At 38.3% G+C, this 27,225-nt stretch overlaps 1 protein-coding gene across 1 annotated transcript in view; it reads right to left on the minus strand.

Moving 5' to 3' along the window:
• Positions 1-4,629: 4,629 nt before the first annotated feature.
• Positions 4,630-27,225, minus strand: part of LOC117983813 (uncharacterized) — a 178,254-nt gene continuing 155,658 nt past the window's right edge. The window contains exons 4-15 of the mRNA XM_034970438.2: positions 24,246-24,755; positions 22,662-22,747; positions 21,900-22,074; positions 21,109-21,254; positions 20,058-20,155; positions 17,755-17,927; positions 16,969-17,090; positions 16,379-16,516; positions 12,872-13,042; positions 11,514-11,808; positions 7,616-7,759; positions 4,630-5,896 (exon numbers count right to left, since the gene is read on the minus strand). Coding sequence (XP_034826329.1) covers positions 5,808-5,896; positions 7,616-7,759; positions 11,514-11,808; positions 12,872-13,042; positions 16,379-16,516; positions 16,969-17,090; positions 17,755-17,927; positions 20,058-20,155; positions 21,109-21,254; positions 21,900-22,074; positions 22,662-22,747; positions 24,246-24,755 — 2,147 coding nt within the window. The 3' untranslated portion in view covers positions 4,630-5,807. The remainder of the gene's footprint in view (positions 5,897-7,615; positions 7,760-11,513; positions 11,809-12,871; positions 13,043-16,378; positions 16,517-16,968; positions 17,091-17,754; positions 17,928-20,057; positions 20,156-21,108; positions 21,255-21,899; positions 22,075-22,661; positions 22,748-24,245; positions 24,756-27,225) is intronic.

Raw genomic sequence — 27,225 nt, forward strand, 5'->3', positions numbered from 1 at the left:
CTGATGGGATTAAACGGTGCAACGGATCGACGTGATTTTTTGCATGGGTATAGTTAAAGACATGGAGAGTGACATAGGCTACTTTTTATCCCGGGAAATCAAAGAGTTCCCACGGGATTTTTAGTCGCGGGCATCAGCTAGTATGTCATAACCTCCCATACAAAACAAAAAGGAACGTATTTTCACGAACTCGGATCGGATGAGTGCGTGCCCTTATACCTATTTCAAAATCCAAAAGCGATAAAAAATGCTATCATCCCGCACAGCTCGCTTGCTCCAAAATGAAAAGTGGATAAATGCACTAACGAATATTAAAAACTATTTTTCTTTCTCACGCTGAAGTGTAAAGACTAAAGCGGAATAAATTAAGCCTATTATGCATTTCCACGTTGAGAGGATAATTTCGGGCGGCTCGTCGGATCTGGCGCGCGTCCAGTGGGGCTAACGACCTTTGGAACTAACTGGAACTTCTATTAAAATTCTCGGCGGTAAATGATAGAATTATTGTTAGAGCCAGTACTTATACTTAGAGCTTCTCTTCTGTAATCTATTTTTAGAATTTAAAATGTCCATCCACTAAAGGCAATCAACCGGAAAGAGCCATCGCATTATTATCGGACAAAATATGAAGTGGCATTGGGAAGAAAAGTGTCTTCGTGTTTAACACCATACGGCCCAGAAGCTGAGGTTAGGACCAATATGTGAGTCGTAATCATCATCATCATCAACCGATAGACGTCCACTGCTGGACGGATTGTTACATAGGTCTCTTGTAGGGACTTCCACATGTCTCCAGCGGCTCTCTGCGACTTGTCTGATGTCGTCCGTCCACATAAACTTTAACAGTTTCTAGAGGATGGCGAACTGTTTATTTTAAAATGTATTATTGAAATTTACGTGATCAAAAAAAAAAAAAGTAGGGGAGGGGGGTTCTTCCAACACTGCGCCTTTCCATTCCAGCATCTTGGGACCCGTACGTCTATCGGTTTTCCGAACTATGTGCCCTGCCCATTGCCACTTCAGCTTCGCAACCCGGTCAGTTACTCTAGTTCTCCTACGGATCTCCTCATTTAGTAAGTGAAAATAAATTGCCTATCTACCAACAAACAACTTACTTTCATTTAACTACATGTAACTTAACAAATTAGGTAAAACGAGGGTTCAGGAGGCTCGCAGTCGTAAATACAGCTATAATGAGCCGATAATAGACGAGGCTTAATGGCGAGCATTACTCTCCAATACCCATTATCAGCGGGTGCTAGGAGCCCGAAACGTCGATTGTGTGAAAGAATTATTGCTACCACTCACGCACGTAGGTTTAGACGATGTATCGAAAAGGACTCAGAACAAGGTCCTCAGGGTAGGTATATAAAATCCCGCAAACTATTTTGGACTTACCTTTGCACAAGTTTAAAAAATCTATTAAAAATAATATGCTCCTGAAAAAAGAATATTACACAATTGAAGATTATCTAAATGATAAAAGAGCGTGGATTTGACCTGCAGCTCGTTCCAGCAACGCACAAGACTGCAAATACTATTTTATACATGGCATAATCTTGTACCTATATCAAATATTTGAAAGAGCAACCGCCGAGTTTCTTGCTGGTTCTTCTCGGCAGGAAAGGCATTCCGAACCAGTGGTAGATGCATCCGACTATTCGTAAGCACTTGTGAAAGTTTATACGAATAAAAAAGATTTTCATTTTCATTTTCATATGCTCTGCGTAATCACTACCCATATTATAATAAATGGGAAAGTGTGTTGGTTTGTTGGTTTATCGGTTTGTCCTTTAATTATATCGCTACGGAGCCACGGCTCGACGTGATTTTTGCGTGGGTATAGTAATAGTTAAAGACCTGGAGAGTGACACAGGCTACTTTTTATCCTGGAAAGGAAATCAAAGACGTCCCACAGGATTTTCAAAAACCCAAATCCACGCGGACGAAGTCGCGGGCATCCTCTAGTATGTAATAAATCACGTCGATTTGTTGGTCCGTTGCGGCGTGTTGAAGGACAAACAATAGGTAGTGACATAATACGAGTAGGTACCTAATGATGCGAAAGAGTGCCTGTTTGTCCTTCAATGACGCCGCAATGAATCGACGTAATTATTTTTAAAAGGAGACTTGTGCTTAGTAGTGGGCCACCGATGGGTAGAGATGATGATTTTTAAAATAAAACAAAACATTTTAAAAAACGACTTAAGTTTATTTTCAAAAGAATTACAAATTTAACAATACGTATAAATTACATTTACTCTAATATGCACATTATTTACAATAATTTATTGTAATATTTCTTAGGTATCATATTGCTAATAATTAAAACTATTAAAGAATAAAGAAGCCAATTAGCTTTAGCTGCGCGAATCGTCTAGACTTCATATTTTTATGAGACTCCACAATGGCACCTCATTGGCACCGACCCCAAAAAATATTATTATGGAACTATATTAACTCTTGTATACATAATATATTCGGTAATAAATTAAATTATTTTTCAATTTTTAGTGTTTGTGTATCGAAGTCGGTTTTTATTATTTTTGTAAATTTTTTTTATTTCACAATTTTTAGTGGGCCCATGGAATTATGCTATGACTGGTTAAAAATCTACTGTTTACTAAGCTATTACACTGATCGCGAGCAATTTACTCTTATCCGTTGAGGAGTTCCAGTATCTATCTTCGAAGATGTTCATCAGATCTTCACCAAATTTAAATGGGACCAACTTTGAAGTGTACCCTTTCAAACAAAAAAAGAATGTAATCGAGGAACATATATAAAACATTAAAAAAAAAAGATTCCGACGAATTGAGAACCTCCTCCTTTTTTTGAAGTCGGTTAAAAAGCTTAATCACTACCCATATTATAAATGCGAAAGTGTGTTAGTTTGTTTGTTGCTTTATTGTTTTGTCCTTCAATCACGTCGCAACGGGGCAACGGATTGACGGAATTTTTTGCATGGGTATAGTTAAATACCTGGAGAGTGACATAGGCTACTTTTTATCCCGGAAAATCAGAGTTCCCACGGGATTTTTAAAAACCTAATACCACGCGATTGAAGTCGCGGGCATTAGCTAGTTTGCTATAATCTGCTGAAGCAGACAAATCTGTATGGTGCAACTGTTGCACTGCATGTTACATGCAGCATGCGATATGCACCGCCCGCCCTCCTCGATTTGTCATGATCGTTACTTTGTAAGGTCTGCATCTCCTGAGGATGCTCGTCCGATGAGGAGATGCCGCGCGAAACGTGCGTCGGCTTCGGCCGTGGCTAGTTACCGCCCTACGGTACGATGCCGTGTAGCAACCAAAGGGATGTGGGTTTAATAAAAAACTGCCATACCACATCCAGGTTAGCCTGCTTCCATCTTAGACTGCATTATCACTTACCACGAGGTGAGATTGCAATCAAGGGCTAACTTATATCTGAATAAAAAAAAGTAGGAGGGCGACGGTGCATGTCGCAATGCTGCAAGTTGCACGGATTAGTCTGTTTCAGCAGATTATAGCAAATTGAGCTTTTGGTTCCTTGTATTGTACAAAACAACATTAATTTGAACTTAATACAGCATAAGTACACGCTCAACTCTGATATATAATCTACCTACCTATAAAATTAAAGTAACAAAATATTCTGTGTGACGAATTAGGATTGAAACGCACATGCGTTACGTGACTGGGCGGCACAGAATTATTAATTTAATAAAAAACTGCATTGATACGGCATTGCAAATTATTACAGTGCCCAGTAGTAAAATATATTAAGTACAGAGGCTTACAGCCGTACTCAGAGTCGCTAATTGTTACTTAAGATTGGGTTAAAACGAGACAGATATATGTGAGAGATATAGCTCTGTCTCGTTTTAACTAAAGTAAGTAACGGTTAGAAAGCAAAATAAGAAAGAGATAAGTAATTGTTAGTTTTGGCTGTCATTGAAACTGATAAGGGACAAAACGTCACATAAGTATATACGCGACAGAGATATTCTACAAAGTCGAAACTGCCGATTATCTCTTTCTAAAGCTCGATGAGTAATATATTGAGTAATAGTTACGTCAATCAGCCGCGTCCGATAATTTATTTCCCCTGATTTCCCCCTTTCACCGTCTTTTAGTTCAAAACAATTGAAACTTGTCAGATAAAACTAATTCGTGTCAGATTTTTGGTGTGAATAAAATTGAGGAACAAAAGGCCTCAAACTTACAGAGAAGTATCCGGTATCTTCATTACTTCCGGAAAAGGAAAGTTTTAATGTCACTTCCAAACTTGAAACTTGGACTTTTTGCTCAACCTAATTAGTTTGAACTAAGTACGTAACAATTATCATAGCTCGGGTAAAGAAATTATCTTTTCAATGATGGATATTGGATTGGATGGTAAAGCTCGAATCACTACTAATATTATAAATGCGAAAGTGTGCTTGTTCTTCAATCACATCGCAGAATTTTTTTACACATAATATAATATAGTTAAAAACCGGAAGAAATATCGTTTGCCAAAAAATTAAAGAGATCTCAAGTTGTTCCAAAAACCTAAATCCATCATCGTGAGCATCAGTTAATTGCAAATTTTCAGTGGCACAAAACCATAGACATAGGTACCTACGTTTTACTACGTTACTATTAAAACCGAGTTTTCGGCATTCAAGGTTTACAAATCTATTATTTATTTATTTTTTAACAAAAGAAAATTATGACGCCATAGGGATGATTTTTGCCAATACGCGGCGCGGACGAGGCACGGATTCAAAACATCACGAACATTTTATATGAAGCAGTTCCGTGCCTACGAGAGTCCGCGCCTCGTACGTGGTAGGTACGGCCCGCGCCCGCCACGTGTTAGCATAAATCATCCCTTACCTGTAAATACTAAATAGTGGTAAATTTCAGTTTTAAAGGTTTATAAAAGTATTAAAACTCAATAAACTTACGCATCTTAATATACTTAAGAAACATTAATTATTTTATATTTTCACAATAGAATTCATTAATAGGTACATTTTTAATTTTCGATAAAATTTAACAGTGTAGCATCTAATAATATTAATAAATTAAAATTTTATTTCAATTAAACAATATCATGGAAGACTTTAAAATTACAATTTATAAAAACATATACGAGTTTCTCTCTTTTGATAAAGTTATTTTAATACTATAACTAAGTCAAGCTTATAATAAACAATTTGAAAATGTAAACTCAAAGCCTAAAATTTCAACCACAGTTTTCAAAATATCAATGCAGAAAATCTACAGAAAAGGTCTTTAGTTTCATTTTTTGTCGTGGGAATCTAATTAACCCAGGAAACCTAGGAAACGTCCATTTGCTTTATTCAATTAATAATTCGCTTATAGTTACTTATTTTACAATTTGAATGTCAAATCCCGAAGACTGAAAATGTGTTTCAGAATTCGATTTCTGGGGATGTTCTTCGTTATCTGGGGGCCTCTATATCGGCTTTCACAACAAACTTCCTACTTCTGGAAGGCGAATCATCCACGCCGTAGAAGCATACGCTTCGTTGCGGATATATTCTCTTAATATCTACAGATGAACCTATATTTCTTGGCAGTGTCTTAGCTTTGAAGTCACTCTTTAAACAATAGTCATATATAAGTTTTGGTCCTTCATCGAAATGTTGGCTGTAATAACCGTCACAAGTTTCGAAAGATACACTCTTTGACAAGCTGTCGAAACATACGTGCGGTTGGTAGGAACCTTCGGGGCAGGTTCTGGGTTCGCGAGGGGCCTCGTGGGGCCAGGGGGGTATCGGGGCCCATGGAGGGGGCCCCGAAGGTCATCCTCAGCGAATCGGCTTGGACACGATGATGACGTCAGGTGCTGATCGGGTGGTTTCGGTGCTCATCGGGCGGCGATCCGGGTATTTCTTTTCTGTTAACAAAATACGTATAAGACGAAAATCTAAAATACTATTGACATAACAGGTTACATTGGATCTGTAGACGCAGTTACTGCCTTAGACTAGGTATTGACTGCAAATTCGCTTTGACGACCTCCCTGGCGCAGTGATAAGAACTGTGGTCTTTTTATTGGGAGGCCCCAGGTGCGATTCCTGGCAGGGGTTTGGAATTTAATAATTTCTAAATTTCTGGTCTGGTCTGTTACCTTACCGGCAAAGCCGTGCCGCCAAGCGATCCAGCGTTCCAGTACGATGCCGTGTAAAAACCAAAGGGGTATGGGCTTAATAAAAACTGCCATACCTCGTCCAGGTTAGCCCGTTAAACGTTAAAACAGCGCCTCGAAACCATTTAAAAGTAATCATCTAGCCATCATATTTTTCAGGGTGAACTAATCTTGTATCAAACATAGTCTAACAGCCGCACTCATATTTGAATGACTGACCGCGGTACTCAGAGTCTCTAATCGTTACTTAAGATTGAGTTAAAACGAGACAGATTTATGTGAGAGATATAGCTCTGTCTCGATTTAACTAAACTTAAGTAACGATTAAGCGACTCTGAGTGCGGCTGTAAGAGTGACCTATTTAAGAGTCCTCTCAAGGGTGACCTCAACCCGCTTTGATATTTCATCGTCAGATAAGGTAATGTATGGCTCTTTAAGATAACTCGTCTCAAGTTTTGTCGGCGTCGCTTGTTTTATCTTCAAGGGCTGGTTATTCCGGGAGCAGTTCAACTTTGTTTCTCTTGTTTAACCCTTTTATACAAGAAGTAGAAAAGTTTTGGAGATTTCTGTTTGCGTAAACAAGAAAATTTGAATTTTATTCTTAAGGTGACGCAGTACGCTCGACCGAAATTGGCAGCACACGTGGATAACCTGTTTGCTTTTCACTTGACGATGGCACCGATTCCGTTGTCTTTCTCTAAACTAAATTTAGAGTATCTGCATCCTTTTCTTTTTAGCAATGCTAAGAATGGAAAGAACATGAACTTTACATTTAAAGACTCTAAATTTTAGTGCACACTAAAAATTTAAATAGTAGGTTCGCGACTGTGCGCTAAAATTACGGGTTTTATCATCTAAAAATAAAATTTAAAACTGTCAAACTGCGTCTGTCCTTTTTATATTACATTAGTAAGAAGAGTATGCGAATACTCTAAAATTAGGTTAAGCTCAGAATCAGTACCATTGTATGAGAAAGGTGAGAGGCAAGATGATTTTCACCGTAATCAAGCGCGCGAAAAGGGTTTAGGAAAAATATTTTTGAAAAAAAAAATATACTAAATGTATATTTGCAAAGTAAAGATATTTCGGCTAATAAATAAACTATATCTAAAGTTAAATTGTTTTAGAAATAAGTTTTAAATATGTTACGCCTGGTGAGGTATGGCATATTGTAAAATTAGTTGCATGCAGTAGCAACTTGAATAATTTATTGAAATCACTACGAGGTAACGCCCTAGTTAACGTGTATATTAAAGGAGAAACTGACTGACATATCAACGTACATACTATATAGTACGTAATTGTCGTACTTATGGTATTTTTAATTCCTTGACTGCGATCTCACCTGATGGTAAGTGATGATGCAGTTTAAGATGGCAGCGGACTAACCTGGAAGGGGTATGGCAGTTTCTTTAAACCCATACCCCTGATCGGTTTTTACACGATGTGAGGGTAGTTTCGACTTACGTGGTTTCTCCTCCTGCTCAGTAGCCTGCCTGATCAGCTCGATGGTGATCTGCGAGGTGTTGGTCTGCGGGGGCGAAGGCCTAACAATGGTGGCGCCGGAGTACCCGAACGTGGAGAACCCTCGGCTGTTTGTTGTGTTGGACCCTGGGGAAATGGTCCGAGTTAAGCACAATTTTTTTTTTTTAAAGAATATTATTAGCCATGTTAAATGACTAATATTCCCCTTTCCTCTCCAACTAAGCGTCAGGCTTGTGCTAGGAGTAGGTACGACAATAGTGCAACGGGCGGGGTTTGAACCGTCGACCTTTCGGTTTTCAGTCCACTGCTTTACCGGTTGAGCTATTGATGCTCTTGTGAGATTGTGAAGCTCACATCTGCTGACTTGTCCAGCTAACTGCTTAATGCATAAATACCTAAATACTCTCGTCAATTGATAAATCACCCATTGCGTAGGCTTAAGATTCTTTTTTATGACTGTTTTTTTATCCCGGAAAATCAAAGAGTTCCCATGGGATTTTAAAAACCTAAATCCACGCGGACGAAGTCACAGGCAGGATCTAGTCTAAATACTGACTGACTGACTGATCTATCAACACTCAGCTCAAACTACTGAACGGGTCTGGCAGAAATTTGGCATGCAGATAGCTATTATAATGTAAGTAGCGGACTAAGAAAGGATTTTTGACAATTCAACCCCTAGGAGGGTGAAATAGGGGTTTGAAATTTATGTAGTCCACGCGGACGAAGTCGCGAGCATAAGCTAGTCATCAATAATATAGTAAACAATATTCAGAAATCAAAGTTAGATTGAAATAGTACAAACAAAATAATGTAGCGTTAAGAAATGGTACAGAAGACAAACGAAAAAGAAAGTAGGTACAAATCGTATTAGTTTAATAATAAACAATGTATAGTCCCAAGGCAAGATCCGGCCTTTTTATGTGAAAAATCGGTCAAGTGTGAGTCCGACTCGCACACGAAAGGTTCCGTACCATCGTATAAGAACATTTTGTGATGTGAATTCACGGTTTTCGGATTTTTCCCTATACTTGTGTTATGAGACATTGCTACCTGCTAAACATGATTCTAGGTCAACGGGAAGTCACTACCCATATTATAAATGCGAAAGTGTGTTTGTTTGTTGGTTTATTGGTTTGTTGGTTTGTCCTTCAAACACGTCGCAACGCAGCAATGGATTTACGTGATTTTTTGCATGGGTATAGTTTGAGACCTGGAAGAGTGACATAGGCTATTTTTTATCCCGGAAAATCAAAGAATTCCCACGGGATTTTTAAAAACCTAAATCCATGCGTATGAAGTCGCGGGCATCAGCTAGTAAGTTTTGATTCCCTTATGTTGACAGGCAAACAACTATAACAGTTCCTTTTTTCATTTTAAGATACTGAACCCTGAAAACGGCAAATCTGCTGGCAATTTTCCCACAGCTAAAGAAATAAGAATACATCATAGAGCGATTCCACAAAACTTGGTTGTCAACCCTCGGGATAGCAAGGGGAGCGTTCGCAGGTTGCCATTTTATCAGTGTTCCTCCCTTCTTATTTGCAAACTATAAGTTATTATTCAAAACAGTGGTTTTAGTACGAGCTAGCACATCTTGAAAACGTTGGCGGATTTCGAGCATCGAAACACGGTAACGTCAAAGTAAAATGCACTTTGGCCATGTTTTATGCTTAAGTTTGTCCACACATCTCCAGATAGTGCCTCAAGTAAAACTTCAAATTATTTTTTGGAATACAGAATACATTAGTATTTTTAGGGTTCCGTATCCGCAGGGTGCCAACGGTACCCTATTACTATGGCTCCGCTGCCCGTCCGTCCGTCCGTCGTAATTAGGTAGAGACCTACAATTTTCACAGAATGTGTATAATATTTCTATTGCCGCTATAACAACAAATACTAAAGATTTCATAATTGGCGCCATTAAAATATAAAACATTTAATTGTGGTATTCCTTGTATGATGGTACCCTCGCTGTGTGAGTCCGACTAGCACTTGACCGTTTTTTAGTTTTTTATAATAATGACCTGTTCTGAAGGTAAAGTGTTTTGTTATCGAAATCGATCCACACTGTCGAGATGAGTGAACTCGTACTAAGCGACCTGGTACAGCCTCTTTCAAGCGCACATTATTGTAATTTTATTAGATTTCAGAGTTTATGTTCTGCGGAGAAGAGAGACCAAAAGAAATGTTACTAACTTATAATGAAGAAGGCGCGGCCACTGTCACTATACCCATATTGTAAATGCTAAAGTTATTGTTTGTTTGTTGGTTTGTCCTTCAATCACGTCGCAACGGACCAAATGATCGATCGGCGTGATTTTTTGCATGGGCATAGTCTAAATATATAAAAGGAAAATGTGAGTGAGTGACTTATCTATCAACACATAGCTCAAACTACTGGACGGATCAGGCTGAAATTTGGCATGCAGAATGCAGATAGCTATTATGACGTAGGCATCCGCTAAGAAAGGATTTTTGAAAATTCAACCCCTAAGGGGGTGAAATAGGGGTTTGAAATTTGTGTTGTTCACGCGGACGAAGCCGCGAGCATAAGCTAGTAGTTTATAAAATAAAAACTATAGTTTTTTTTAATAATTTTTTAGTGTTTTACCTACACTTCAGGGAAATTACTAAATAATTTTAAATACATATCAAAAATTGCGTAACCGGCAGGAATCGAACCTGCATCTTCTGGACCAGAAGATACGATGGAGAAGGTACGATTCCTGCCGGTTACGCAATTTTTGATATGTATTTAAATTTGTCCAGAAAATGCAAGTTCGATTCCTGCCAGTTATGCAATTTTTGATATGTATTTAAAATTATTTAAAAACTATAGTGATCTGTAAGTTTGCCCTATTACCTAAGCTATGGTATTCTCAATTTAAACGCATAGTACGTATAATAGGCCTTTACAAACTCGTTTGGATGATGAACCTATAATATAGACTTGGAAATTGGAATATGCCCACAATATGCTTGAGGAATGGCAGATGTAGTATGCAGTGGCGTGCAGGTCATAGAGGCATAAATGCACTGCGTACCCCAGTTGTAATAGCTCAATGCATATTTTTCATTATGACCTGCCAGTAAACAGGTTCCTACCTAACTAATGCCTACCCTGGCTTAAGAGTCTGTGCACGCCACTGGTAGTATATATAGTTAACTACAACACAACATTGTAGCCAATGTGCCTAAAGGCAACCTAATTGTATGGAATTGAACTATCCAGTGATTGTTCACTTCAGTCTTCACAGAATTCTAAATAAGCTAATAGAAACGGCATTTGCTCTTCTTTGATTCTAACATCATCAACCGATAGACGTCCACTGCTGGACATAGGTCTCTTGTAGGGACTTCCACAACCCACGGTCTTGCGCCGCCTGAATCCAGCGGCTCCCTGCGACTCATCGGATGTCGTCCGTCCACCTAGTGGGGGGTCTTCCAACGCTGTGTCTTCCGTTTTCCGCGTACGATTCTTTATAATAATAATATTTTTTTTACGGAAAAAAGTTAGTATTGCGCTCTCTCTGTTACGTAATCGCATACAAATTACAGAGATAAAAATCTCAGTGGGCGTTAACCATTTTGAGGTACCAACCTATCACAAACGAAACTATGTTTTCGAATTGAATTTAGAATGTTTTTTGGAAATATTTTCGAATTGAATTTCGAATGTTTTTTGAAAACGTTTTCGAGTTGAATTTCGATTGTTTTATGTTTGTGATTGGTTGGTGTTTCAAAATGGTTAACGGCCACTGAGATTTTTGTCTCCGTCATTTGTATGGGATTACGGAACAGAGAGAGCGCTATACTAACTTCTTTCCGTGGATAGAGTAATAGATAAAATATGTATATTAAATGAAATAGCACTTACCATCAGAACTCACTGTTGGATCGGTTTGAAATAAACTCTCTCTTGTCTGACACCCAGACTCCTTCGTATCCGGCGCACCAACTGACGCGTCTCTTATTTCTCTTACTTTCTTCTCTTCGCTCTCTTTCTTTCTTAATGACTCTTCCTTCTTACTTAAGTCACTCCGTCTCGTTCTTCCATTCCGTTCTATCCTTACGTCTTCAGTTTTGGGGACGTCGTTCACTTCTCTGCGCCAGGGTTCGTCGTCTAGATCGAGGTGGGTTTCTTGGATGAAGTCAGAGTCTATGCTAGTTGGCTATAAAATATAAAATTGGTTAGTTGACTGGTATAAAGGGAAACAATACAGGGTGTAACCAGAACTAGCAAAAACAAAGGTAGGTGATACTACTGATGATTACTGATATGATATAACGCGAAAAAATCCAAATAAAATTCTATATTTTGTAAATGTTCACGATATTATGTTGCAAATAAAACATCTGACTGACGCTAGAGGTCAATGAACGTTGCGTAAGTAAGCCATTCGGAGTCAATGCCACTTCGTGGGTGGGACATTGACCCGAGTTTTGCGTGCTATACATTGCGGGTTTGAAAGACAGTAAATCACTAAAACTACTAAATGAGTGACCTAAAAAAAGTCTCTCTACGAGAATCCACGATCGATTCTCCAAGGCAAGATAGCTGGAGAAGTGGAAAACGTAGTAGGAAGTTACTAAATAATTTTAAATACATATCAAACATTGCGTAACCGGCAGGAATCGAACCTGCCTCTTCTGGGTTCGCGCCCGATGCCTTGACCACTCGGCCACGGTCTCGCTTACTGCCAGTGACGAAATTGGTGATATGTATGTTAACTCAGTACTCAGACCGTGGCCGAGTGGTCAAGGCATCGGGCGCGAACCCAGAAGATGCAGGTTCGATTCCTGCCGGTTACGCAATGTTTGCTATGTATTTAAAATTATTTAGTAATTTCCTTGAAGTGTAAAAACACAAAAAAATTATAAAAACTAGCTGATGCCCGCGACTTCGTCCGCGTGGATTTAGCTTTTAAAAATCCTGTGGGAACTCTTTAATCTTCCGGGATAAATATAAAGCCTATGTCCTTCCCCGGGATGTAAGCTATCTCTGTACCAAATTTCATCAAAATCGGTTGAACGGTTGAGCCGTGAAAAGCTAGCAGACAGACAGACAGACACACTTTCGCATTTATAATATTAGTATGGATTAAGTAGGAAGTTGTTATAAAGGAAGCGACATAAGTACTCAGAAATGAAGAACACATGACAAAAGTTTTCTCTGGCTGACCATAGCTTCAGTATAAATATGGAGTCCCCATGAGGATATGGTTTTACTCTTACCCGTACTTTCTGTTGCGAAAACTTCCTCTGCTGCTTGAACATCTCGTTGGTTTGGTTGTCTCGCTCCAGGCTCGCTCGGGGCTCGCTGTCGCGCTGCAATCGCTTCGCATCCAGTGTGAGACGGTCGCTTACCATGTCTAGCCTGTCTTCACAGGATTGACGAATGTGCTCCTGGGAATAAAGGAATCTATATAAATACGGTGAAACTGAGTGATTGCCTCATTGATTGTCGTAAGAAAGTTCAGAGTCACTCAGCGGGCGATGGAGAGAGCTATGCTTGGAGTTTCTATACGTGATCAAATCAGAAATGAGGAGATCCGTAGGAGAACTAGGTTGCAAAGCTGAAGTGGCAATGGGCAGGGCACATAGTTCGTAAAACTGATAGACGTTGGGGTCCCAAGGTGCTGGTATGGCGACCTCGTACCGGAAGACGCAGCGTTAGACGGACGACATCAGACGAATCGCACGGAGCCGCTGGATTCAGGCGGCGCAAGACCGTGGCGTTTGGAAGTCGCTACAAGAGACCTATGTCCATCAGTGGACGTCTATCGGTTGATGATTATGATTTATTGCCTTATCAATGTAAGTTAGGACGTAACAGAATTTCACCGTGGTTAACCTCAACGGAGACAAGCAAACTACGCTGGTATAATAGTGCTCAAGTATGTTTGCAAACACAGGTGTACTCTCTATTTTAAATACATATCAAAAATTGCGATCCTTAATGGATACCTACCCCTACCATCCCTTCTTAATAGATACCTACTCTTTACAAAGAATAGACCCTCCAAATTTCATGTCTTTAGGACCAGCGGTTTAGGCTCTGCGTTGATATATATGTCAGTCGGTCAGTCAGTCAGGACTTTGAATTTTATATATATAGATTTCCTTGAAGTGTAGGTCAAACACTATAAAAATTATAAAATTATAGTACTCTCTTGCTCGGACTTTGAGAGTGATCTCAAAGTCCGACTTGAGATTTCTCACATAAGTAGGTTTCATTATAGTTCCAAGACAGTGGGCTTAATATAGAAAAAACTGTGTTGTAAAGATCGTCATTGATAAATTACTTTGTTCATAATATTCAACAACAGTTCAATATTGCAATAATTATCAATTTTTCATCAAGTTTAATGTTACATTCTTTAAAAAATTTCAACCGTTGAGTATTTCTTTGTAAAAGGTTGTTTGTTTTAAATTAATGCATAGACATGGACGCCATTTCTTTTCCTTTTATTATCGCACAAAATTTAAATAAATGTCCTTCCTTTCTTTTCTTTTAATTAAAATATATCGTTGTATATTTGCTCCGTCTTTACGGAGCGTATTAATTATATCTTTTGACGAAATTCGTGAAGTAACTCTTCGTTAGTGAATCGTTGAATGATTTCCCGAGGGGCCGAGTAGACATCTGCGTCGAAAACGTTTCTATCTTAAGAAATAAAATCTGAGGTAACTAACTCTTAGATTTGTAATTAATCACTGAAGAATTTCTCTTGACAAATTCGAAATTCAAATACAAAAGTAATTGTGAGCTCTTGATTTTTCAAGGTTTAGCTAAGACGACAGTCTCCTATTTGGAGAGTCCGAGATTCGATCCTGGGCACACACCTAAATACAGGGTGTAACCAGAACGCTGGCAAAAACGAATCAGCTTGGTCAGCTTGCCCACTATGGTTCAAAACCTTCTCATTCTGGAAGGAGACCCAGTCTCAGTGATCCGCCGGCGATGACAGACACGACACGACAGATTTATGTGACAATATAGCTCTGTCTCGTTTTATCTCTGTCCTAAGTCTAAGCTAAGTCAGAGTGCGCTCTATAGACCTCACCCTAAAACCTGTCAGTAGGTCAGGGTAAGGTGGATTTAGCAGACCGTATTTCAGTCAAGTCAAGTCAAGTCAAAGTCAAATGATTTATTCAAAATAGGTAATAAATTACTCTTTTCGATTGTCAGTTGTTGGATTTGTAAGATATCATCATGATCAACCCATCACCGGCTCACTACAGAGCACAGGTCTCCCTCTCAGAGTGAGAAGGGTTTTGGCCATAGTCTACCACGCTGGCCAAGTGCGGATTGGCAGACTTCACACACCTTTGAGAACATTATGGAGAACTCTCAGGCATGCAGGTTTCCTCACGATGTTTTCCTTCACCGTTAAAGCAAGTGATATTTTAATTACGTATGTTCTTTGTAAAGAGTAGGTATCCACTAAGAAAGGATTTTTCGAAATTCCACCCCTAAGTGGGTTAAATAGGGGATGAACGTGTGTGAAAGTCCGTCATTTTTCAAGTTATTTGCATGAAAATTGGTATTTGGGTTTTCGGTCATAAATGAAGAAATACGTGTTCTAGGATTTTTAGAAATTCTAAATCTAAATTCCACCCGAGCAAAGCCGGGGCAGGTCAGCTAGCAAATCTAACAAAATTCACTCGATATTTCTTTGGTTTCCGCCTTTGAAAGATCATTATGTTACATTTTTACACATCATTTACTCGCTCGAAGCTTTGTCTCTTTTATGAAGAACTCGCACATAAGACAATGGCCCATTTTGGATTCAATTGCTGCTTTTTCGAATACTCCATTTATTTAAATATTTCAACTGATTGACAGACATTTTGCACAAGAACTTAAAGGTACTTACATAGTTACTTAAGCATTATTTTTGAAAATTCATCCCTGATCGATTCACGTTGGCAAATAATTGAAGCGAAATTCGCTTTTACAATCAATACAATTTAAAAAATATATTCTATTCTATAAAAATATATCATATTCTAATATTGACCTCCCACCTAAAACACTTACTGATTTTTTTTTGCACAAAAACAAAAAAAAAACTGCATTTGTGCCAATATTAAAATTAGATTTCACCTTATATATTATATAGCTTTCTAGATGATGCCAGCCACTTCGTGCACGTGGATTTAGGTTATCAAAAATACCGTGGGAACTCTTTAATTTTCCGGGATAAAAGTAGCTTATGTCCTTCCCCGGGATGCAAGCGATCTCTGTATTAAGTTTCGTCAAAATCGGTTGAACGGGTGGCCGTGAAAGGCTAGCAGGCAGCCAAATAGACAGAGAGACACACTTTCGCATTTATAATAATATTAAGTATACATTAAATTGCGTAAGTAAGCCATTTAGAGTCAATGTCACGTCGTAGGTGGGGCATTGACCCCAGTTTTGAACGCTATAATATATTGTGGGTTTGAAAATACTAAATCAGTAAAACTAAAATGAGGCAAATGGTTTTTTTTTAAAGAATATTAGCCATGTTAAAAGACTAATATTCCCCTTTCCTCTCCAACTAAGCGTGAAGCTTGTGCTAGGAGTGGGTACGACAATAGTGCAACGGGCGGGGTTTGAACCATCGACCTTTCGGTTTTCAGTCCACTCCTTTACCCGTTGAGCTATTGAGGCTTCAATTATTGGTATTGTCTTTAGATAGTATAACAATAACGCTAAGTTGTTGCGAGCGTTGTGGTTACACCCTGTACAGTTACCTTGATAATCTTGTGGTCCTGGTATAGCTTCCTGATGCACTTGAAGAAGAAGACAAAGCTCATGCCCGACAGGATCAGGCAGAAGATGATCAGGATCACTTTGATGTGTGTTTGGTGGATCATGGACTCCGTTGTGTGCTGGAACAAAAAACTGTGTTAAGTACTAACGTTTTTAGGGTTCCTTCTCGTTAGCTTTGAACGACAAATTTCGGTCGCTTTTTCCGCGGTAAGATATCACTCGCGATGGTTTGTTTGAATACCCAGGATTTTAATAGGGATAATAGGAGTTTTAGCAGAAATAATGGCAGTTTTAGTATGAATGACGGCAGTTCTATTAGGAATAATGGTAGTTTTAGTTGGAACAAGGAAGTTTTATTTAGAATAATGGGAGTTTTAGTAGGAATAATGGGAGTTTTATTAGGAATAACGGGAGTTTTAGTAGGAATCATGTGAGTTTTAGTAGGAAAAACGGGAGTTTTAGTAGGAATAATACGTATGTGATTTAGTAGGAATAATGGGAGTTTTAATATAAAAAATGGGAGTTTTAGCAGGGATAATGGAAGTTTTAGTAGGAATAATGGGAATATTACCACACATTTGTCCGGCTCCTCGTCGGCTTTGAGCCTGCAGTTGGCGTAGTTGTCGCACTTCAGAATGCTGGCGATGCAGGTGTTGTCTTCGCAGTCAAACTCCGTGCTCTCGTCGCATTTCTCTACAAACATGTTTTGTTTTTAGAGACAGATCCAGTAATTTATTTGAAATATTGGTGTATGTTTGTATTTAGGTTTGTTCCATAGTAGCTGATAGCTCCATTGTATACGGAGCCGATTTTGATGAATGGGATGTCAATTGATTCGTTATTATGGTCCAAACTCAAAACTCAAACTCAAATTATTTATTCAGAATAGGTAAAATGTTACACTTACGTTCACATATGGGAGTCCGTTTTACTGGTACGTTTTTAACGGATACATCATAAATTTATGCTCTGTTCACACATAGGCACCGTATAACGTTCAACGGATCCGTCATTACTGGATACGATGTGTGAACAGAAAACTCGCAGTAAAACACACAGTATCTATCCGTTAAAATTCTACGTATCCGTATATTTCCGTTCCGTCCGTCCAGTATTCGATGACAAAACGGAATGTAATTTTTTTACGGAACGATATTTTTTACTGTATACAGAATACTGTGCCATAATATGTGAAGTCGCTTATACAACTACATACGCCATCGACGAAAAAAAACGTACACGATAAAACGGAACAGTAAAACGGAGACATGTGTGAACCGGCCGTTACTGATTGTCAAAATTGTAACAGAGAGAGCCCTATACTAACTTCTCTCCATGGATAGAGTATAGCGCTTACCATTATTATTAGCGTTCAGGGTCCTAAAAGCGGTGAAAGTGGCGTTTATCTTAACAGCTCCGTTCCTCGCGGCGTACAGTCGCACGTGCATCACGTTGCTGTGGTCCTCACCGTCCTTGCCCGAGTCTTTGGTTGTCACCGGGTTGGCTACGGAACCACAGTAGTGGACCAACCTGGGAACAAAGCAAATTAATCGCATCTTTTTAACCGACTTCAAAAAAGGGGGAGGTTTTCAATTCGTCGGAATCTTTTTTATTTTTAGGGTTCCGTACCTCAAAAGGAAAAACGGAACCCTTATAGGATCACTTTGTTGTCTGTCTGTCTGTCAAGAAACCTACAGGGTACTTCCCGTTGACCTAGAATCATGAAATTTGGGGAAAAATCTGAAAACCGTGAATTTAGGGTTAGATCACACAAAAAATTAAATTGTGGTCATGAACTAATAATTAGTATTTTCAACTTTCGAAGTGAGTGACTATATCAAGTGGGGTATCATATGAAAGGTCTTTACCTGTACATTCTAAAACAGATTTTTATTTATTTGTATGCATCATAGTTTTTGAATTATCGTGCAAAATGTCGAAAACATACGACTGTAGTACGGAACCCTCATTGCGCGAGCCTGGCTCGCACTTGGCCGGTTTTTGATTTTTTACATATGTTCCCCGATTACTCGAAGATGCCTGGACCGATTAAGAAAATTCTTTTTTTTTTGTTTGAAATGGTATACTTCAAAGGTGGTCCCATATAAATTTGGTGAAGATCTGATGAACATTTTCGAAGATAGATAATGGAACTCCTCAACGGATAAGAGTAAATTGCTCGCGATCAGTGTAATAGCTTAGTAAACAGTAGATTTTTAACCAGTCATAGCATATTTTAATACCATGGGGCCACCAAAAATTGTGAAATATTTTTTTTTTACTCGAGTAGACCCGTATGCTCTGTAGTGAGCCAGCCAAGGGTTGATCATGATGAGTATTGATTCTGTTTTCACGAGTAAGTTTCAATTTTATTAGTAGGTACAATAAGAAAACTTCGACTGTAAAAAGTTTTTTACTCTTATTGGTATAATGCCCCATGCTATGTTGAACGACATTATTTTATTCATACGACTCTGTAAAGTTTATTTTTCTTATCTGAGTTTCCATTGTACATTGTTCGTGGTAAGTACTTATATTACAGTGACCCTTATCTATTATTATCAGATTCAAAAGGGCGAAGGGAAAATATTTTTCGAATAGCTTTAGGAAGTTTTATTAAATATTTGAGTTAGGGAAGGTAAGTGAACAGAACAGGGAATGCGTGGAGACTATTCTCCACGCTTTCCATATGGACGTGAGAAAAATTTACAACCTTTTTATTGATCTACTAGCTGAAACCCGCGACTCCGTCCAAGTAGATTTAAGTTTTTAAATATCCCATGGGAACTCTTGGATTTTCCGGGATAATAGTAGCATAATATTATGTCACTCTCTAGGTCTCTAACTGTATCCATGCAAAAAATTACGTCGATCCGTTGCTCCGTTGCGGCGTGATTGAAGGACAAATCAACAAAGAAACGCATTTTCGTATGTATGAGTAGTGATTACGAGTATTTGAGTACTCCACGGAATTCCAAATATCCTAATAGAAACGGTATCAGTGGATTTCTAGCAACTCATAATATCTTCCATACATCTAAAAGACTTAACTGGCTTAGCAAAGCTATCGACGTAAGTAGAGCTTAAGCCGCTCTGGATGCAACGACATGAAGTTTTGTATGTAGGTTCTTTGTAGGTTATACCGTACCCCGACTAAGAAATTTGAAATTTCGAGCAAAGCTGAGTAGATGAGCTAGTACAGAACTAATTTAAAAGCATATATTTCTAGTATCCAACGCAACATAAATTAAACTAACGCTATGCAAATAAAAAATGGGTGGTGTCGAGGAACGCTTGGCAAAAGCAAAGCTTATACGAATTTTTCGGGGCATGTAATTTTCAGTGGAAGTATATATCACATTTTAAATTAAAAGTAATGTGAAGAATTTATGTTTTATAGCGTGTACAGAACTTGTCCACGACAGAGAAATTAACGGTGAGGGTGACGATTTTTATCGGTTTTCTCCCTGGCGGCCGAGTGCACAACGACACAAGCTTTGCTTTAAAAATGATTTTATAATAACGCACACTGATGTCACAATAGACATATGCGCGGCCACTAACACTTTTTTACCATTTCTATGCATATTCTGAATTCTGTGGCGGCTAGTAAAACTAAGCAAAATCTAGCCAAATATTAAAGATCTGAAATGAGCTTACTTTTCATCGAACTCCAATACGCTTCCGAAAACTTGAATGAAGTTTTCTTCGCACTCGTTTGGCTGTCCAATAATGTATGTGGTGAAATTGAGGTAAATCTGAAAAAAGGACCAAATATTAATAGGGAATATGCAGAATCTAATTTTTTATAATTGTAATTCACTTTTTACATTGTTATAAAATATTACATAGTAAAAAATATAAATATTGTTTGAAATGCTCAAAAAAATTTAAAACATTGCTGATCTGTTCAAACGCCGCCATTTTACGCGGGCTTTGAATGACGTCACGATTCACGTCAGTCACCTGTCACTTGACAGTATTACTATAGCAGAAAAAATTGAAAACGTGAATCGTGACGTCACGTTCCGTTGGTTTTGAAGAAATGCAGCAAGTGAAAGCTGATTCCAATTTTGTTTGTTCCAAATGGAAATTGCTTAGCATAACGGTAGGAGGATATGTATGTACCAGCAGTGGCGTGCACAGTGTTTGAAGCCAGGGAATGCGTTAGTTAAGTAGGAACCTATTTACTGGCAGGTCATAATGAAAAATATGCATGGAGCTATTACAACTGGGGTAAGCAGTGCATTTATGCCTCTATGACCTCTGCACGCCACTGCGTACCAGGCGTCCAGGTGGTAGATGAAAATTGTTTCAACGTACGATGCGATCCATAGAGATATAAAGAATTGCCCTAATGTCCTATAGAAAATAGCGGATCGGAAACTAGCTCAAGCTTATCGAAATTGTCATAAGTGTGTAAGAGACAATACAACATTTCAACATAACTATAAAAACAGGGTTTCGGCACAATCCGCCATTTGCTGTGCCAGTGTAAGTAGGTACTTGTTTTTCTTGTAAATAAATAACCTAATCTTTTGTTATGACAGCTGATTAGCTGATACTATGAACAAGCGCCGCCATTTTCTGTGCCAAAAAATACACGGTAAAACCGTAAGTATTTTCTCTCGATTAGTTTAAACACTCTAAGATGCAATCACAGAATAGGGAAGGTGACAAAAACAGTCAAGAAATAGGTATAATCCATTACCTTATGTCCCGCTGGCACATCAATCCTCCACAAGAAGTCTAGCGCCTGATTGGCAGACTTCTCTAAGCAATCCTTGTCCATGTTGTCCGATTCTATCATGCCGTACTTCCCTTCGAAAGATTTGTAGCACGAGTCTGGGATGCGAACTGAAACAAAAGAAAACTTTAAGTCCCGTATAAAAAAAAAATTAATAAATAACCCAAAAATAAATTATTTCTCAGTGATTATTAAATAGAGGGTCTTCCAAAATACGTAAAATCCACGTCCTTTGTTAGTTTTAAGTGTAACAACCATTTTAATTTCGATAATCGATATTAAACTAAAATAAAAACCGGCCAAGTGCGAGTCAGGCTCGCGCAACGAGGGTTCCGTACTACAGTCGTATTTTTAAAAATTTTGCATGATAAGTAATTCAAAAACTATGATGCATAAAAATAAATAAATATCTGTTTTAGAATGCACAGGTGAAGACCTTTCATATGCCACCCTACTTGATATAATTATCTTACTTCGAAAGTAGAAAATATTAACTATTCGTTCATGGCCACAATTTTTTTGTGTGTGATGTACCAGAAATTTACGGTTTTCAGATTGTTTCCCTTTTGTCTGCTATAAGACCTACTTACCTGCCAAATTTCATGATTGTAGATCAACGGGAAGTATCCTGTAGGTTTCTTGACAGACAGACAGACAACAATGTGATCCTATAAGAGTTCCGTTTTCCTTTTGAGGTACGGAACCCTAGAAAATCATAGTATATGCAGTGCATGCTCATCCTACTAAGAACTTACCACTATTGGGCACGTTTAAAAAAGCGATTTGTATCCGGAACCCCTCGTACTCTATGGTGTCATCGGAATAGAACTTCAGCCAGGCGTGAGGCCCTGACGTGGTGATCTGACGTGGGAACGTCTCTCCGCACAGTTTGTCCAGCAGGTTGAAGTAACCTTTGTCACCATCACGGATCTGGCAAAAATAAATGCAATATAATAAATGGAATATTGTCCATGAAGGACTAAAATGGGGCGCAGGCACACGATGGACTAACAGGTACTATGGCGAAACACTTTTTTACTCCTCCAATATAATTTAACTAGCTTATGCTCGCGACTTTGTCCGCGTAGACTACACAAATTTCAAACCCCTATTTCACCCCCTTAGGGGTTGAATTTTCAAACATCCTTTCTTAGCGGATGCCTACGACATAATAGCTATCTGCATGCCAAATTTCAGCCCGATCTGTCCAGTAGTTTAAGCTGTGATAGCGAACAAACAAGCAGGCGAGTCGCCTGATGTTAAGTGATGGAAAGGAAAGGAACCGCCGATGCGTTGCCGGCCTTTTAGGAATTTGTTGGTCCGCCCCTTGAATAACCCCATGTTGTAATCTAGTGGGAACACCGCCGATGGGAGTTTCCCATCCTTTTATATATTTGGATTTCGTGCAATTACACCGTTTTGTTCGCCACCTCCTCAAAATGATGTTATTATCAACATTTACTTCCATTAATTAAACGTTAGGTCATGACTCATGATATTCTGATATTGATACTTACTTCTAAATAATCATAAGAACATTCGGAATGGTACTCTATGTGGAACATGTCGACGAACGTGAGCTGGACTACTTGATTATCTGCACCTGGAAACATTGTTCAAGTTAAATTTCAAACTACCATTTAACCCACTTAGGGGTGGAATTTCGAAAAATACTATCTTACCTACTCTTTACAAAGAACACACCCTCCAAATTGCATGTCGCTAGGACCAGCGGTTTAGGCTGTGCGTTGAAATACCTATAAGTCAGCCAGTCAGTCATTCCGTCAGTCAGGACTTTGAATTCTATATATACAGATACCAAAATTGTTATATTTCAGAAAAAAAAATACTATTTGCCAGTAACTGATAACCCAACACTTAATCTGCGTAGATTTATGTTTTTAAAAATCTCGTGGTGACACTTTGATTTTTCGGGATAAATCGTAAGCCTATGTATCTGTCCAGATCTTACTATATCCATGCAAAAATCACGTTCATCTGTTACTCCGTTGCAGGGTGTTAAAAGATACCGAACTAAAAAGTACCATTTTAGGTCACTGAGCCAGTGTAGTAACACTGGCTCAGTGACCTAAAAGAAGATTTTGGTATCCGACACTAAAAGTGGTCACTCATGCCTGTCCTGCACTCATCAAACATCATAATCATCAGCCGAAAAACGTCCCCTGTTGGATGTAGGCCTCTTGTACGGACTTCCATATACCAAGGTCTTGCGTTGCCTGAATCCAGCGGCTCCCTGCGACTCATTTGATATCGCCTGTTCACCTAGTGTTCGGCCCTGCTTCATGCTGATTGGCACTTCTAAGGGCTTGTAGGTCTTTCCGTGCTTCAACAATACCTTGACGTCTTCCAATAGCACTTTTCTCCCTACATGAACCTCTCCTACTCTCTCTAAGTGACCGAGCCTTACGGCGTCTCACTAATTTAGAGTACCTATACAATTATATTCCAATTGTAGACTAGTAGAGTTTACAGTTTTGAAAATATTATAGAGAACTTTTAAGGTAGCTCAGTTCGGTGCTTTCTCCATACAAACGTAGGAGGGAAATTACAACAATATTCGATATTGTACGCACAAAACTAAGAATTATATCGATTTATCTCGTCATTATCTAGGTTTATTGATATATAAAATATTGAAAAAAATATTGATTTAAAAGTTACGAGGCTCAAAAGATTCCTATTTTAACACTAAATTAATGACAACTTTGGGCGTAAATAAATAAGATTAGGGATATGAAATTTCTAAAACAATTTATCATTAGACGTTGTTTATTTATTCATTAGTTGAAATAACTTTACTTTGCAAACATAAATTCAGCAGTTTTTTCTCAAAAATACTTTTCCTAAACCCTTTTCGCGCGCTTGATTTAAGTGAAAATAATCGTGCCTCTCAACTTTCTCATACAATGTCAAGTGAAAAGCAAACATGTTACCTACGTGCGCTGTCAATTTCGGTCCTGCGTCCTGCGTCACCTTAAGTATGCAGGTTTCCTCACGATATTTTCCTTCACGGTTTACGCAAGTGATATTTAATTGCTTAAGTAATTGTTTAGAATGAGTGAATGACATAAATTACTTACCACTTATGACTGTTGTACAATACGTATTGCTTGAATAATTAACATCGTCTTTATCTCCGAGATGAGGATGCGATATATACGCTTTATCTTTTTCAAAAGTAAAACTATCACATTTACGGTCTTTATTATCGTTTCTTTTAACTCTCTTCTTAGGTATAAAATCTGTTATAAAACTGTGTTTATTGCTATTCTTTAATTTCTCCACATAATTATTATTCTTATTTACATTTTTGTCTAAAAAATCTTCTTTTTCTGTATAAATCTCGTCATATTTTTTAACATTATCAACAATCACATTCTCTCTTTCTCCGTATCTATTTGATTCATATTTTACATTATGTATATCATTTACCCTATGTTTATATACATTGGTCCTCGATTTCATTTTCAGATTTTTGTTATTGACTTCTTTAACTAAACCATGTATTGGTTCCATTATGTTTCGCATACTTTTATGCTTGTTATCATGATCAGCTGTTTGCTTCGATACTACACCGGTAGTGGAACAAACTGAAACAAAAAGAAACATTTTTTTAATGAAAATTTCTATATATATAAAAACAAGCTAATGCTCGCGACTTCGTCCGCGTTGACTACACAAATTTCAAACCCCTGTTTCACCCCTTTAGGGGTTGAATTTTCAAAAATCCTTTCTTAGCGGGTGCCTGCGTCATAATAGCTATCTGCATGCCAAATTTCAGCCTGATCCGTCCAGTAGTTTGAGCTGTGCGTTGATAGATCAGTCAGTCAGTCAGTCAGTCAGTCAGTCACCGTTTCCTTTTATATATATAGATGAATCACTGAATGTGTTGCTGATCGCAAATCTCGAGAACAGCTGCACCGATTTCGCTAACTTTTTTTTAATAATATTCCTTGAAGTACGAGGATGGTTCTTACGGAGAGAAAAATTTAAAAAAATGCCTGAAAAAGAATCGACTGTTAGGCGGTACGAAGTTCGCCGCGGCAGCTAGTGTTACAATAAAACTTAAAGCTAAATCTTGAACGCGTGGAATGGTGCCAAAGTGGTGGTGGCTGCATATGGCCCTGGACAGACAGACTGAAACATTTTTATTATAATCCTAAAATTCATCAGAATAAGTTTTTTAAGTTAGGGTGACCTTAAAGTAGAGCTAAGTTTATCTTTAGACGTTTAACTTCATAAGAATCATCAGAACCCATCGTCAGCTCACTACAGGGCACGGGTCTCCACTTAGAATGAGAAGGGCTTAAGTAATAGTCCACCACGCTGGCTAAGTGCAGATTGACAGACTTTACACACCTTTGAATACAATAAAAAGAATATGTAGGTTGCCTTACGATGTTTCCCTTCACCGTTAAAAGTTAAAACGAGTGATATTTTAATTGCTTCAAACGTACATAACTCCGAAATAAAAAAAGGTGCGTCCGAAGAAGTGCGTGCCCGGGATCAACCCCGGATTAGTTGGAAGTTGCCGAATTCTTAACTATTCTTAACTTATCTTAACTATCCGTTAACTTAATTAGCTTTATTTCTGAATTAACCGTGCGTTTAACTAACCCAGATTTAATAGATTACAAATTTTACACGAGGTTAAGGGAGGAAGCTTTGTAGATAGAATACAGCGCAAAAAATGGAAATAGAAAATAATTTTGGATATTTTTGGGTACGCCAAAGATTTTTGACGAACACACGAAACAGCGGTATTTAAAATTTCAACCGAAAATCGTATCGTTTTATTTCAATTGTTCGCGCTAGGATTTTGTTTCATAGCTATTTGCTTGTTAAAACGCAATATGCGATAACACGGCAGCGTTTCATACGCCCTGCAATTTTGGTAAAGTTTTAATGGCAGCTTGGCTAGGAACTTAAGGTTTAAAATGTCGGTTAGTAATATCACAGACCACCACCTAGAATTCTCTGTGCCTCGAACATTTGGGTATTGTCGGAGTGTGCCTGACTAATTTTAAGTCTTGATCACCGCCGCAAGGTTGCCGGCTTATCAGTGTTTTATAGGATATATTTCGGTGAGTGTGCTCAGGAACTTTTCGATCTTGTCCCCCCTTCACCATTTTACCACCGAACCGCAAGACGTCGGGCGAGTTTCCATCCTTATGTCGTCGACATTCCATCTACACGCACGAAACGTCATCATTCCTCACGCATGGCTAAGGTTTGGAATATTCTTTCACGATATGTGTTTCCTACCAACTACAACCCGGGTATCTTTAAAACAAGAGTGAATAGGCATCTTCTAGGTAAACGCGTCCCATCTTAGGCCGCATCATCACTTTCCATCAGGTGTGATTGCGGTCAAGCGTTTGCCTATAATGAATAAAAAAAAAGTTTCTTTTTCAGTTTCTGCTGAGGCCATGCTATCGAGTTTAAATCATAACCGAACATAGTCGGTTATGTTAGGAGATTTTCTCAGAAAATCGTAATTCAAGAGCTACTCGTCCTTTTCCATTTGTCTATTTTATTTTGCTTTAAAATCAACGCTATGAATCTTATCCCTGTCCTAGTCATACACGCACACACACACTCGCACGCACTTACACACACACACAGACACACACATATTTTCAACTAGGTAGGTAGGTACCTACTTCGTAATGCAGTAATCATCGACCTACAATAAAATTGTATTCTATCCATGGTCTATTTTATCCATGACAGAAATGCAAGGCGCTTCGCTTGAATGAAAGTTTCAGATATTTAATATTCCGTGAGGAAATTCTGCAGAGAATCGAAACTATTTAGAACTAACGAGTCGCAGGGAGGCTTATAGAATAAGGAAGTGATAATAAAACTGCTCCACATAATTACATAATTATTATACGCAACATTTCCATAGATAAAGTCGGGTTTACATTTAAGTATTTTTAAGGTTCCGTACTGTATAATAGTCTCTATCTATCGAAAGTGTTCTTGCATTTCTCTGATTTCAATTTTATTTTACAAAAATAAGCACAATATTTACGTGTAAGTACCTACTTGTTTATT

Source organism: Maniola hyperantus, chromosome 7, assembly GCF_902806685.2.
Source record: "Maniola hyperantus chromosome 7, iAphHyp1.2, whole genome shotgun sequence".
Classification (NCBI taxonomy): Eukaryota; Metazoa; Arthropoda; class Insecta; order Lepidoptera; family Nymphalidae; genus Maniola; species Maniola hyperantus.